At 39.5% G+C, this 14,842-nt stretch overlaps 1 protein-coding gene across 2 annotated transcripts in view; it reads right to left on the minus strand.

Annotated features, from left to right (window-relative positions):
- The window catches only part of GALNTL6 (polypeptide N-acetylgalactosaminyltransferase like 6), a 490,185-nt gene that overhangs the window by 31,815 nt on the left and 443,528 nt on the right, over window positions 1–14,842 (minus strand). For both annotated transcript variants that reach the window (XM_054825417.1, XM_054825418.1), the window contains exon 8: window positions 10,180–10,287. In XM_054825417.1, the coding sequence (XP_054681392.1) occupies window positions 10,180–10,287 (108 nt within the window). The remainder of the gene's footprint in view (window positions 1–10,179; window positions 10,288–14,842) is intronic.

A 14,842-nucleotide genomic window follows, 5' to 3' on the forward strand; every position in this document is an offset into this window, starting at 1 on the left:
AAATATCATACTATTTTCTGCAATCACTTTATCTGATAGTGCTATTTTCATATTTAAAACCCATAATATAAAAAGAACCATACAGTAAAAGTATAGTAAAAAAATTCTCTTAGGAAAGAAAAAAATTCAAAGTTAACTCCAGCAAAGACTTACCCTATCAATATTAAGAGTAGGCTCTGCTGGAGCTTTCTCTTTAGTTATTTGGCTACGCTAAAAGTACTGCATTCTGCTTCAGATGATTATAACTGAATAAAACAGGAGTCCAACAGAAATCATGATATTATACCTGGTCACTAGCTCAAAATTCTCATTCACCAGTCAAACCCTCTTTGTTTTCCAGTGAGTCCTTTATCTCTGTTTTGTGTGTGTGTATATAAACCTTCCAAAACAGTATATTAAAAAAAACCCAAACCAACAGTTCTTCCCACCATTCCCCAAGTATCAGATAAGGCACTTTAAATAAATCTATTTAAAACTTTGTTCCTGGTTCTTCCAAGACCATTCTCTCCACCATATGCTAAAAATCCTCCCAAATCTTGCCAGATCCTGTAATGAACCTATGTATTATCCTTAGCATGTTTATACATTGCTGTCATAAGCTGAACTCTTATGAGGCAGCCCTTTGAATTTCAATGAGTTCCCTTTTAAAAATATAAACGCTTGATTTGCTAGCTCTAAATCTCCAGACTGTTTATGAACATGACTGCAAAGAACTCTCTGTCCTGGAGTAGTGGGAAGCTCTTTCTGAAGTTGCCAGTTACCAGGAAGCAAGCACTCAGCATCCAGACACTTGAGTTTTAAAGAGGTTTGTTGACTTTAGTTAGCATGGATTTCTTATCTTTATTATCACTATGCAAGCTCAGTAATCACCACGCTTCCTTTTAACATAAACGTGCACAGACTAGTAGTAAAACTTCAAATTGCAGTTAATCCCTATACTTGAATTGAATGCAGTCAGGTAGAGCTGTTGTCCTGAAAGCTAGCCTGGTGCAACCTTGCACAATAAAGGCAAACATAATTTACATTCCTATTTAGAACACGCTAACCTAGCACGTTCCTGGAGCAAAAGTTCAGGCTGTCCAAGATCAGCGAGTTCAGGTAAGTTAGAGATCCCAGTTCTGTGGCTGTCTAACATCAGGAGAAGTTGCTCTGTGCAAAGAACCTCCTAGGAACATTTCTCTGCAAATTATGTCAATGAGCTGCTGGTCTTTTACTCACCTTATCACAACAGAAAGGTAGTGGAGCACAACCAAAATGAGAGTGTTCATCTCTGAACACTTTAAGGCCTACTGGTCAAGTGACTTGCTGTAAGGTAAGGAAGTGATTGCAAGTCCTTTCCGAGTCCCCTAGAGTTGCCCTTCCCACAATCTGGGTGAATGTCTGACATGGTGGAGAAAGGAGGACGGTCACTTCCTCCTTGCCTGAGACTTAGGTGAGGCTAGACACAATCTGCCAACATATTAAGCCTCATTAGTGGGAATGGTTATGAATGGCTACCAAATCTTGACAAAGTCTAGCTGTAAAACAGGCGCTACGCAGTTTGACTTTGTTACGACTTTACCGTGTGTGTGCACACTGCTGCAGAATTTTCAGGTCAAAGGAGTTTAAGAGCCTAACAGATTAGGTAGCATTTTGTGAACGTCTTTATAGCATCATTTAAGCACTCCAGTCTCACAGTGAAGCTAATCTACAAAGAATTTAGGACAAACAAAATAAGAGTTAGATTTGAATCTTTTTGACTTCTGTCTCTATTACTCTTTGCATAATCATCTAAAGAAAACTCCTTTAAATGCCAGTTTCTCAAACGGCATCAAATAGCTTTATCAATAAGAAGAAACAGGTTTGGGATATCTTTGTGGTAGATCACACTTGTTTGGATTCTTTTACTTCAATCTGAACACCTCATCTAAATGCATACAGAAAGGGAAAAGGAAATATGTTTCTACAGCTGAAAATTGCTGTAGCTTAGCTTGGTTGTCAAATTCATTGCAAGGTTACAGATATCCAGATTGGTTAAGCTGGTCTTTTAACAGAAAAAAAGGAAAAATAAAAATTAAATGGGAGCAATTAAATTAAGATCAATTCAATATTAATCAGTTATATGAATTGACACACAATGTAACAGGGACTCTAGATGGACATCTGAGGAGTTTCTCAGGACCTATCCATGACAGACCAATCATAATTTGTTCTCTCTCTTGTCATTTTCAGTGAAAAATTTCTGTATGAGAATAAATAAGGCCCAATGCTATTTCAGTAGACGCATATTTCTATATGTAAGGTTGTGACAGCTGTCACCAAGCAGCTGTGAGATGCATACAAAAGTGATGGCAACCACAGTAAGACTGACTCATCAGCTGTCATCAGTTGCCCATGTACGCATTCTTGATATAATTAAGTTTTGTGTCACTGTTACAAATTTACTCTCTGGTAAATCCTTTGCTGTCAGGCTTACATTTGGACAAGTTTTCTTTAAGTTTGTATGAACTCACATATTTAAGACTGTGACTTTGTTTTGTATTTTCACTCAGCAATAGTCTACAAGACAGTAAGTTACAACGTCACTGATATCTGGACTTCAGTAAAAGAGTTTAAATCAACTTGATTGGAGAAAGAGAGAGATAAATGAGGACTTCTCCACTTGCATAAAAAGAAATTTTTCATGGGCCATTTTGTCCCTTTCACTTTCTTCAGTGAGCGGGGAAGATACATCTCTCTGATCAAATGACTGTCCCTTCTTTTTAAGTGTGTAAGATCATCTGTCATTTTCAAGGGACATGATATTACTCAAATAAACCCCGCGAGAAGAAAGTAGACGCTGGCCAAGAGGATGGAAAAGTGGAGTAAGGCAGGGACATGTCAAAGGACAGATTCATAAATATTCCCTCTAAGCAAGGTTTAACTAGATGGATCCCTAGGACGAGAGGGGTAGTTCCACATTTCACACGCGTGGCTGGTGCGGTGGCTTGCAGTGCCAGCGCTGATAGGAGAGCTCCCTAGCTGTACGCTCCTCCGCACCGCGAGCCCGCACAGCTCCACCCTCTAGCTGCACTTCTTCGAATTGACATTCTAGATGCAGCAGTTAAACTAATATAAAAATGTCATTTCTGTTTTCAGTTTCTCCAGATGTTCTAAAGTAGATTTTTGTTATCCGGTGGCACTAAAGCAGCACAATGGTTTTATTATTTGTTTCATTTCACCCGCATAACCTGTTTTCTCCGCTTTTGTGCCTGTCTCATTGTTTGCATGAAACCAACCCTGACCCCAATCCACAGACTTTACTTTTGTCAATATTAGACTACTACAAGAACATTTGGATCCTGTAATGAGTTCCTGTTGTCCTACATTTAATCTGAATATTTTCCAGGAAGCTGGATGTCACCAGCTGGTGTAGTCTTATTTGTCATGATAGTCATTTCTCTCATCAGCCAGGACATCAAAAATCACTTTCAATTACACCAAATATGAATCATCACAGAACATCTAAGGCCAGACTATATTTCAGTTGTGAAATATAAGACAGCATATGACTATTTATTTGCTAAAAATAACACAACAGTTTCTGCAACAACTAACATATGAATCCCTTTTCCTTCCTAACAAAATTCCAGTGTGGTTATTTTCACTCCACCTACATCATCTTCCTAATTTAAATGGTTTTTACTGTTTGTCTTGTGAAGCACGGTGTTGTTGCTGCTTCAAAATGGGTGCCCTGTTGACTTCTGGAAGCAGCTGTATTTCATTTGGCTGGAAATAGCATACACTTTGTTTTATGTAAAATGTATTTAAAAAGCACATTGGGATCCATCCAGCCAAGACAACTATACTTTATGTTCCTCTGGAATACGGGTAGCACAATGTCACAATCAATCATCATGAAGGAGGAGAACAAAGTATGACTGGAGGAGCCCATCCAACAAGTGCGGATTCATACAACAGAGGCAGCAGGGTACAAAACTCCCAAGCACTCACAAGGAGAAAAATGGTACCCTCAATTTCATGCAAAGGTCCTTCCATCAGTGTCAGAACATAAGCGTTTCTCATTTCTGTGTACTTCTACAGTGAAACCACAATAAACCATTTCCTGGACACTAATTACAGCATTGTGATGTTCAGGTCTAAATATCTAAGCTGCCCACATCAGTTAAGTCTAAATGAGGGATTTCATCCCTTTCCTCTTCTTGCCTAACTCCCTTTTAGCTTAGGCAGTGCTAGTGTTTGTCAGTCTTTCCCCCTCTTGGGTATCTTATTTTGGTTCTTTACATTTAACTGTGTTTAAAACTTAACTGTGTTTCATTCTAGCAATGGTTTGTATTTGTGTAAAAAAACCCCAACCAAATAAAGAGATGTCTGCAGGCATAAAAGAAATGCTTCTCCATGGAAGACAGTATGCTAACTAGGTGACAAAGCTGGTGGTGTATATAAATAACTCTTGTGAGAGTTAGCACAGCTGGCACAGAAGCAAGAGACTATTTATTCTCTGCCTGTAGCCTGCAAATACCTAGAACTGAAATTCCACAGATGTCATCTGAAAACAGCCAGGATTTCATTCTCTCTATAAAGGTTTGCATCTCCACCACAAAAAAATTTAAGATCTACACACTGGGAAAAAGTGGAAGAAAGCCAAAATCCAGCCCACTGACAAAAGGCTATACCTCTGCTCGGTGACTCATTTGAGGCTGGCCTGCGGGGCTTGGAGGGCACGGACGGGCACGGTCCCGGGAGGATGCTGCCTACCTCCTGCCCTGCGGCCGCCGGCCTCTGCAGGCTCTGGCTGTTGGGGAGCTGCGGAAAGCGGACTGACAGCGTAGCGACATCTCCGCAGATTTGTTGGCTACTGCCGTGCTCACCTGACAGACCCATGTGCTGAGGGCACATATAGACCGTAGCCCACCTCTGCAGCTAAGCCTGGAAGAGAGTTCAGGGGTTTGATTCCAGATACGTTTCTTTGGGTTCCGGTGCTAGTCTATCGAACAAATCCTGGAAAGTAGCTACCACCACTTTGATGTTGTTATTGTCCAGAAACCTCTCCATCTTCTTTGTATTCCTTTTGGATAGTTAAGCTGCCTGTCCTGTTGCATTTATTATCTTAAAAGCAAAACTTCTATTCAGATTGGAGAAAATATAAAAAATTAGCATTTAAAAAAATTACTTTGACTTTCTTGTATTCAAGGATTACAAGATATTAATTTAAAGTTTTTCTATGGTAAGTACTCTGTGTGAGATTTTGGTTTAATTAATTTTAATGATGAATTTATAAATCTGTTAAGCGAAAAAAGTTAGAATGGAAACTTAAAAGCTTTATTGTATAATCATCATCATTATCATATATTATAGCTGTGTTATTGCAAAAAGGTGGTTCTTGCTTGATTCCTAAATATATTTGCTTATTCAAAGCTGATGTTTCAGCTGCTTACTGTGTGTGCTGAATCACAACTGACTTTGTGCTACAGTCTTGTGCTAAAGAGGTGATTGCAGAAGTGCCAGCAGTGCTCCCTTAACAGCATGCCACATCTATCGGTTTGCGCTCCGGTGACGAGAAAACATAGCCATTACCTAACTGATTCTCCTTGGTTCTTTAACTTGCCTGGAAACTGAAAAGAAAATGTTCATGGGCTACTTTAAGGAAACCCCAAACATTGTTTGCAGCTGGGGAAAAAGAAAAAGGTCATAATATTAATGTCTGTAAAAGATGCAAATGTGGTCACAGCACCAGATGGTATAGCTACAGAAATTTTCTTTAAAGATCCCTTTCAAAGCCACACCAAAAGGCTGAGCAAATGGTTCAGGTGGGAATCTGAACCCACCTTTATCAGCTGAATTCCTGACCCCAAACTCGTGCAAGTTCCATTTCAGCGACACTGTGTAATGAGGCAAATGTCATCGTGCTTGTGCCTGCTGGGTCAGAGGATCACTGTGCTCTGGGATCCCACGTCCTGGCGTGCAGGGAGAAATTCAACTTAAGGTTAGGATTCACCACGCTGCTGGGTTAGCATCCAGACTTGAACTTCAGTGGGATTGCCCTTCCCTTCAGAAAGGCCTAATGGGCTAATGTTCTGTAGTTAGTGCTAAAATGCTGTGTAAAATACCTGCAAATGAAAAAAATTTCTGTAGATATATTTTGAAATTCTGAGTTCATCTCTGCATATCCTATGGAACAGTGAGCTTTTATTGATAAAGTTCTTATGGCTTTTACAGAATCATCAACAGAAAAAAATTCTACAAATAGGAAACTAAAAATAAACTGGGATACACCTACAAGAAATTGCTAATAATTTTTTAAAATCTTATTTCATAGGTAACTGGCTAAAAGAAAATGGCTTAGCTAGAATTATTAAAAATGATGCAACAGTCAAGAATACAATAATCCATAAAGCAATTCAGAAGTTTTTTACAGGGCAACACCTTGCATAGGACTTGAAGGTTGGGATTCTCTCTCCATATATGTTTTATGTAAAACAAACAGGAAAAATTAGTTATTTGTCCTGCAGTTTTGTGCAGAGGTTGATATCTTTGGAATGAATGAGTAATTATGTGGTGCTTCTACATTATAATGTGGAATCAGTGTTGACATCTTGTCCTGGTTTTGGCTGGGATAGAGCTAATTTTTTTCCCTAGCAGCTGGAATAGTGCTGTACTTTGGATTTAGTGTGAGTAATGTTGATAACACACTGACAGTTTTAGTTGTTGCTAGGTAGTTGTAGTCCCTACACTAAGTGAAGGACTTTTCAGCTTCCCACGCCCTGCCAGGTGCAGAAGCAGATGGGAGAGCACAGCCAGAACAGCTGGCCCAGCCTGGCCAGAGGGATATTCCATACCATGTAGCATCATGCTCCCTATAGAACTGGGGGAGCGAGCCGGGAGGTGGGATTGTTGCTCAGAAACAGGCTGGGCATTGGGTTGTTTTTTTTCCCTTCTGCGTGTGTGAGCACCTGCATCTGTGCATCATCTGGTTGTTGATGATGATGATTATTTTAATCCTATTAAACTCTCTTTATCTCAACCCACAAGTTTTTTTCCATTCTCCTCCCCATCCTCTTGGTGAGGGGAGGGGTGAGCAAGTGACTGCGTGGTGCTTACTTACTGGATGGTGTTAAACCGTGACACATCTGCATTTACATTAATCTTGCTTTACATGCAATTACCTGTAAATTGGACACTGACTGCATTGGGCAAGCAGTGACATTTTAAGACATCTCCAGACAAAAATATTCAGCTTTTTAATCTGCATTTGGTTGTCAAAGTCTGTTTTATAAATCTACTACTACTTTTGTTCTGTACCACCAAACAGTTTTACTGACAGCGCATTTCGTATGACAATGCTTTTCAATTTTTAGGGTATGTGTCAGCAAAACATACGCATAGGCCTTGCAGGTCTTGGGTGACAGATAAAAAGGTAAGAAATATGGTAAGAAGGACATGGAAAATTGATGTCACAACACATACTGTTGTGTGTGGTACACTAATGGTTATTTAGTGAAGGGGAAGCAGAACAGAGTTTTTGACAAGTCTCTCATTTAATAAAGCATATGTGATCCTCATGCCAGGTCACAGCTCTTAAAAAAAGATATCTAGATTGGTCAGGCATTACATAGCTAACTGAAACTGTGTGTTGAAACTTGCTGCTAAAAGATACAGAGAGGTGAAATCCCAAGGGAAGGTAAAATGCTCACTTTAAGCATTATTTGTTCAGGGCAAACATAAGCTGAAACAGCTTGAAAGGAAACCCATGACATGATTTGGGCTACGCCCGAGTTTGTCTAGCTCTATCCTCTTCCTAACACCAGTCTCCATATCCCTTGTGGCGCTGCTGTGGGATTGGATGGGAAAATCTGTCATTCTTTAACACAGTATCTGCACAAGGGGAAATTCTCCTTTGATTAATGAAGAGGCTCTTGCAATCATTTATACAATCACAGTTGGACTTCCTAGGGCTTATTCCTTTGCGAACTGCATCTCCAGCATCCTCCTTTACACAGCAGAAGATGGAAAAGGATTTGGCAAAAACCTTTGTGGAAACTACTTAGAGGTGAAACGTATTGCTTTTGGCAGCAGGGATAATACTTCCAGATATTCTTGAGTGTGTTATTCATTATATTCTTGAACTAGAGAGAAGTTTTAGATAAAATACTCACAAAGGGTTGACTATAATCTTTGGAGGATATAATATAATATTTGGAAAAGAATGCAAAGATAGCTCCAGGCCACTCCTGTGCATACTCCCCTAGTATTATTTTGCCTGTCAGCTCCATTTGGGGCAGTTTATTCGGAACCACAAGTGGTCTGTGTCAAAGGGATTGACATACTGAAGATGAATATGGCCTTGCTTTTCCTTTTCTGGCTTGGATGAGAGAAAAAAAATATTTTTAGGCTTAAAATTACACACAATTTAATGGGTCAGGGACCAAACTCTTTCTTGGCTAGTTATTGAGATAGCCCCAAACACTAAAATGTACAGAAGATCTTGTGGTCTTGGCAGCCTTGATGATGCAATGTATCCTAAGAGCAATGTTTTGGTTGAGAATATTGTACTGCAAAGAAGCTGGGAACTTGAGAATTCAAATTTTCCTTCAGTAATAAATACATGCCAGAAATTTACCTAAGTATCATGTTTTGGACCCCCACAACACAGAAGAAATGACCCATCATTTGAATGGGAAGAATAAGGCCCACCCTATCAGCACACTAGATCTTTTCCCACAAGATCTAGACAAGACAGGGCAGTCAGTCTGTACATGGGCAGAGATTTCTTTTTTACAACTAGGAATGTTTTTTGGTACTATTTCATGAGTGATTTATTGAAATCAAGCTAACATAAATAGTACAGGGAGGCTGCCAGCTGTGGCTGCCTGATGGCTCTAAGTAGGCACAGTGCCTCTGTGAAAGCTAGTTAAGTATTGAACAGTATGAGATGCTAATAGTCCAAATAGAAATAATCGTATTTTGCTCCTACAGGTAATGCATGAGAGAGCATGTTCTCTAATGAGAGAATTTTGTGCTGTAATAGAGGAAAACAGAGACTGAGGTTTGGATTTCTTATTTCAAATTGTGTGTGATTTTTGCAGGGGATACCATAAACGAAGCAGTTTATTTCAGCCAGTGCAAAAATCAGATGGGGAAAGTGAGACTACATATTTGGGGAAGATTTTCATCTCACATTTAGTCAATACACTTCTTGTCACCATCACTAACCCCATGACTCTATTGTGTGTCTCACTGTCTGCACGGATGCTCTTTTAAGGCAAATCTTTCTCTGTCTAGCCAGCTGTCAGGCAGGCAGCACAGGCGGCCTCTTTCCTCTGCTGCAGTTACTACAGCAAGCCTTGTCCTGTGGTGCTGAAACCAAGAATATCTCCCCCTTAAAGCAAGAAATTTATTCTTGTATTCATACCACATTTTCATTATTAAGAAAAAATATGATTCATAAAAATATTACCCTATGGCAACATGCAGACTTTAATATTAATGTCATTTTATTAAAAAAAAATTCCCCTAAACCAGAAAAGATTAAACTCAAGCATGAATAAATACTAGTATTTGCCTGGAAGCTACGTCTGTGCCCTTTGTCTCCCATCTTTTGACATCCCATGAACATCTCTAGAAAGTTATAGAACATTTTCTCTTGAGCAAAAAGCCCCTCATGGATATGGATGTGTTCAGTAGTCTTTGAGAAATATCTAGAGGTCTTGTAAATTCTCACTCCCATGGTTCCAAGCTGGCTGTATTCCACAAACAGGTTTTACACAATAATTAGACAGTTGCTCAAATCATTGTTACTCCATCCTTTTGCCTCAGAAAATGTTCCTTTCACGAGATTCTGCCTGTTCTGCTGACTGATAAGAAAACGTGCATTCAAATTGGTCCTGCTTGTAAAAACTATGACTGACAACACTGTGCAATTCAAGGATCGTATGCCATAGGTTATTCCTAGGTTCTTTTGAATCAGCATGAAACGTGCTTCTGTGCTAAAATGTCCAACCCTGTATTTTTAAGCCTTCATTTTATTCTTGGCAATCTTATCTCTGGAAGGCAGCATAACTGCAGCAATTGCACATCTTATTTCAGAAAAATAAGGAAACATTCATTTTCCATTTTAATGGTTTACCGGAACCTAGTTCACAGGGAATTAAGAGACTGACGATGAATGAAAATGAAAAACAGCAAGACCCAATTACTTACCCGTGCTAGGCTGGTTCCAGAAGGAACTTTATATGGGACATACTTCCTGTAGATATGCCCAACTCGAGAGCATGGAACATCAAACATGCCACCTCCGCACATCCACACCTGGAAAGACGACACAAAGCAAATGAAAGAATGATTCCTAGAAACAAATGGGGCAAAGACAGAATTTTAAGTAATGGGTATAAGAAAATGGCACATCATTCTTTATTGACCCCTGCCACAGTCATAGTGGTGGCCTTCTCAGCATGCTGACAGCTGGGGTTAGGTAATATGGCAGATTCTCCTACCCAGAATCTCACTGTGCAAAAGCAGAGTATGTTCAAGATAAAATCATAGAATATATTTAGAATATCTACCAATGACCCTCCTGCAACACAACCAAGCTATTATTGTGTCTGTTGTTTAAAACATACAGGACCAAAATTTCAAAAGAAGGTTAAGCAATTAATTTGAAGTAAAACCCATTTTTTCCAAAACACCTGGCTTATATTTAATTTTAAATAGCAAATACAGAGCTCAAATACTAAGGTGCTCTTCGTTTTGTAAAGAAAAAGGAACAAAAACCAATTTCCTTCTGTTCAAATTCATGTAGGCAGAGAAGGAAGATCATGCCACTACATTTCATCATTAATACTTTAATGCTAAAACAGAAAGAACCATCTGGAGTACACAGGTTTGATGCTTCAGGTCCAAGCAACCAAAACTCAGTCAAAACTGATGGGAGCTGCAAGTACTTCACTGTATCCTGACGGGCAGGAAGTAAGGAGTTCTGCACAATTCTTCACCTAGCAAGACTAGGTTTTACCAAGTGTATGTGAGACCAAGGTTGTGTGCCGTATCAGAGAAGCTATGGCAATCGTGCCAACCTACGGCCATGATTTTCTATGCTCTGGGAATGCACTCCACCAAACTCCAACATGGCTATTAGATGACTTATGTAGCACACTGACAAATTCATAACTTTTTGATTTAAAAAAAAACAAACCAATTTGACTTTTCAAATCAGCGAAATGGAAAACAATGATAAAACCACCCCCCAAAGCCTCCAAGCAGAACTTTTAAAGTATCCTAAAGCCAACCACACAGCAAGAGTTTAAAATTAATTTAGAGTGAAAACATCAGTATTATAAACAATATTTCCTAATCCTGGCAAAACAATTTTTTGTTCCCCACAAGTTTAGAACAGAATGGCTGTTATTCCACGTAAGACACACTTGTGGTCTCAGCTTTCAGCCTTTTAGATTGAAAACAAAAAAACCCCAACCTCCTCCCACCCAATTTCAAAGAAAACCACATCAAAGCTGAGCAAGAGAGAGGGCTTGTCCTTTCCATGTCTCTTTATGTGGACATGCATAAAGATGCTTCATGAAACATCTCCATGAATCTGGATGAGAATTTAGGTCCATGCATTACATATACAAAGGAATTTTATCTGTATTTGTTGGACTCTGGAGCGAAATGGTGTGAAATAAGTTTGCGACTGAGGCTAAAACAGAGCAGAACATAAGACAACTGAAAGTTTCACCAACACTTTCCCTACAGAAAGGCATTAATCCAAAAGTTGACATGCTCTAAACAAAACCAACAGTATCCAGCCCCTTAAAAAGAGGTATCGGAAAATACAATGTGATCACAAATACTTGACATTCTGTACAAAGCCTGCAGAGAACAATGTGCATCTCCACACTTTTTTACTATACATTTCTCATTCCATCTCTTTTGTCCTGCCAACCAGCTGGCTGTAGCTACTGGCTTTTTGAAATCACAGGAAAACAAAATGATTAATTCCATTCATTTAAAACAATAGTGAAAATGGGCAAGAGTTTGGCCTCTTTCACTCTGCTTGCCTGTTTGTGTTACAGTGGGTATATCCGCCCGGTCCTGGCAGTGTGGCTGTGAGTTTGGGACTAAATTTTAGTAATCTGGATGTCCAGATGCTAAACACTGCAATATGGGATAACTCGGTGTTTGAGCGTGACTTAAAGCACTTGCTAAAGGTAGCATGCTGGAATTCAGCCCCTAAGACTCATTGTGCTATTCATACTGTGAACAGAGAAAATGGGCGTTAGAGCGAAGGCTTGGGTTGCAAAGTGATTTAGGAAGCTGCTTCTTACGGGTGATTTGTGTATTGGCTTTACAGTCCCTTAGCTGTTAGCCACGGCATCCAGCTGAGACCTGGTTATGAGGATCTACACCTCACTGCAGGACAAACCTAAATACGCTAGTCTAAATGTTTAAGGAAGGTTTGAATTCACCGAAAGTGGGGCAAGATCATGTGTTTGGCTTTGTCCTGAAATTCCACGGATTCCTTTGTGCAGTCGGGTACAGCTGGGAGCTACTTGGGAAGCTGCTGCTTGCCGCCTCCAATCACAGAGTTAGCTAAGGCATAGGAGCTCTGGGTAGGTGCTTCTGGTGCATGCTAGCATCTCAGAGGAGGAGACAAATTTTGCAGGTTAGTGGCAAAGGGTAATAAAGGCAGCTGTCCTGGGCATCGCTCTGCCAAATGAAAGCACATATGTTGATGGAATCAAGAGTATTTCAGTACCTGTTTCTGTGGTGAGGATATCCCATCTGGTCTCCTAGTGAGCACGGCCCTTCTCAGGGAGGAAATTTACTGGTGGGTTGGAAATGGAGACCCAAATGAACGCTCTGCCTCCATGCCAAAACAGCTTATTACCACCCAGAGCAGCCTTGCAATGCCATGTAGACGTGATCGTTATTTTCTTTTCAAAAACATTTTGTAAATTTTGCTTCTTAAAGAAAAGCTTGAAATCCTCACCTGTTTAATCCCATGTCCCCTAATTTACTGGAAAACATGTTCATAAACATATTAAAAAATAATAAAAATGATAGTGTTAAAATAAGTTGGGTAATGCCATCATTAAAAAACCCCAAACTTACTCACCTTTCTACCAATACTTCATTTGTATGTTACATCACTTGTACCTGTTTTAGCAGGAACCTCCTCTCTGTGGCCATCTTCAAATGACCCAGTGCACCAATGAAAGTGCAAACCTGTATTTGCTATTTGTTCTTGGTTTTTAAATTAACGTGGTGTTTCAAAGGCTAGACAAGATATTACAGTGATTCTTAGCATTTGAAGAGTGGACAGCACAGCAGTTTGACTCAGACGAAGGTCAGCCACAGAACAAATGTAAAAGGCAAGCAAGCAGAAATATATATATATAGGCCAGCATTACTTTAACTCAGACAATGAGAGTTGAAGTAGACATATATTGCATTTCCTCTAAAGCAGTAGGATATCAGTAAAAAAGAAAAGAAAAGAAAAGAAAAGAAAAGAAAAGAAAAGAAAAGAAAAGAAAAGAAACAAAAAGGAGTAAAGGAATTAGAAAAAAACGCTGCCAGATACGCTGAGGCAATAACAAGCAGGAGGAAATAACACTTTGTGTTAGGCTTATATTTGATAGATATAAAACTTGAAAATGCTGTGCTGCACCTGAGGTGCACTGTGCAGGGTAATTGAAATGAATCGTGGGCTGCCTTGAAGGACATTTAGCAGCTGTTCCTGTTTATCTTTCAGCTTCAGAATGATTTTAAAAGCATTTTTTGTATTTTCCTGGGAAGATCAATTCTGGCAACACTGTCTTTTAAAATGTGCATTTTTATGTCACATGCGCTAAATGCAAGAAATTGGAGAATGACTTCTGTTTTAAATATTACAGACCTCCAGTGTACCATGAAAGGCATTCAGGTAGTGTGGGACATTCAGCAAAATGATACGGCAACACCGATGCCTCTCTGTTTACCTAAAAAGTAAGCAATGAAACTCTCAAGATTGCTAACGTCTCCTTCTTACAAAAGCAATGACTCTGGTCTGCAGCTGAAGTATAAAAACCAAAGATGAAACCAAAACAATGCAATGTCAGCTTGGAAAGATCAAAAGAAGAGTAGTTTGTGTGTCAACAATATACTACATCACAATTTATCTTTATATAGCGCTTTCCAACAGAAGGTTGCAAAACACTTTATAGGGATGGCTGAAAGCAAAAGGCAGACATTAACGCAAACTTTAAAAGAGATTAAGCTGTGGTTATGGGACTTTGTTCCTGACTGGAGTTTAGATGTCACAGATGCATTTTTTGGCTCTGTTCTACAGCTCTTGTGGGATTTTGGGTGAATCACCCTCTTTTCACATCACTTCTTTGCCTTTAACATTGAATTCTGCTTGCTCTTGTGGTCTGGTGTTGTTTTTTTCTTCTCCCCGCCCCCCCCCCCCCACCTTATCTCTAGTTTATGAGTGATCCAGCCTGGGGACTATCTGGAAAATGTAAATACTGTGCATGCGAGAATGAGACTCCAATCCATATGCTACACTGTAATCATAATTACTGCAGTAAGAGAGTCATGATTTTTGAGCAGTGGAGGATGTGCTGCTGTGGAACAGGAACATAAACATACAGCAAATTATGTAAAAGATTGAGGGGGGACTGAATGGATTTTGGATCAAACTTCAAAATTAATTGAGAAATATACTGCTGCTGAGAGTCAGTAACAAGACAGACAACAGTGAGAGACACTGAAATGGATGGAAAAACCAAACAAACAGTAAACTGGTAGAAGAGGAATATAAAGTATGTCATGCAAAGCTGTCAGCTTGGTGCTCTCAGCACTGTGCAAAAGGGATGGACTACAAATA

The sequence above is a fragment of the Grus americana genome, chromosome 4 (assembly GCF_028858705.1).
Source record: "Grus americana isolate bGruAme1 chromosome 4, bGruAme1.mat, whole genome shotgun sequence".
Lineage (NCBI taxonomy): Eukaryota > Metazoa > Chordata > Aves > Gruiformes > Gruidae > Grus > Grus americana.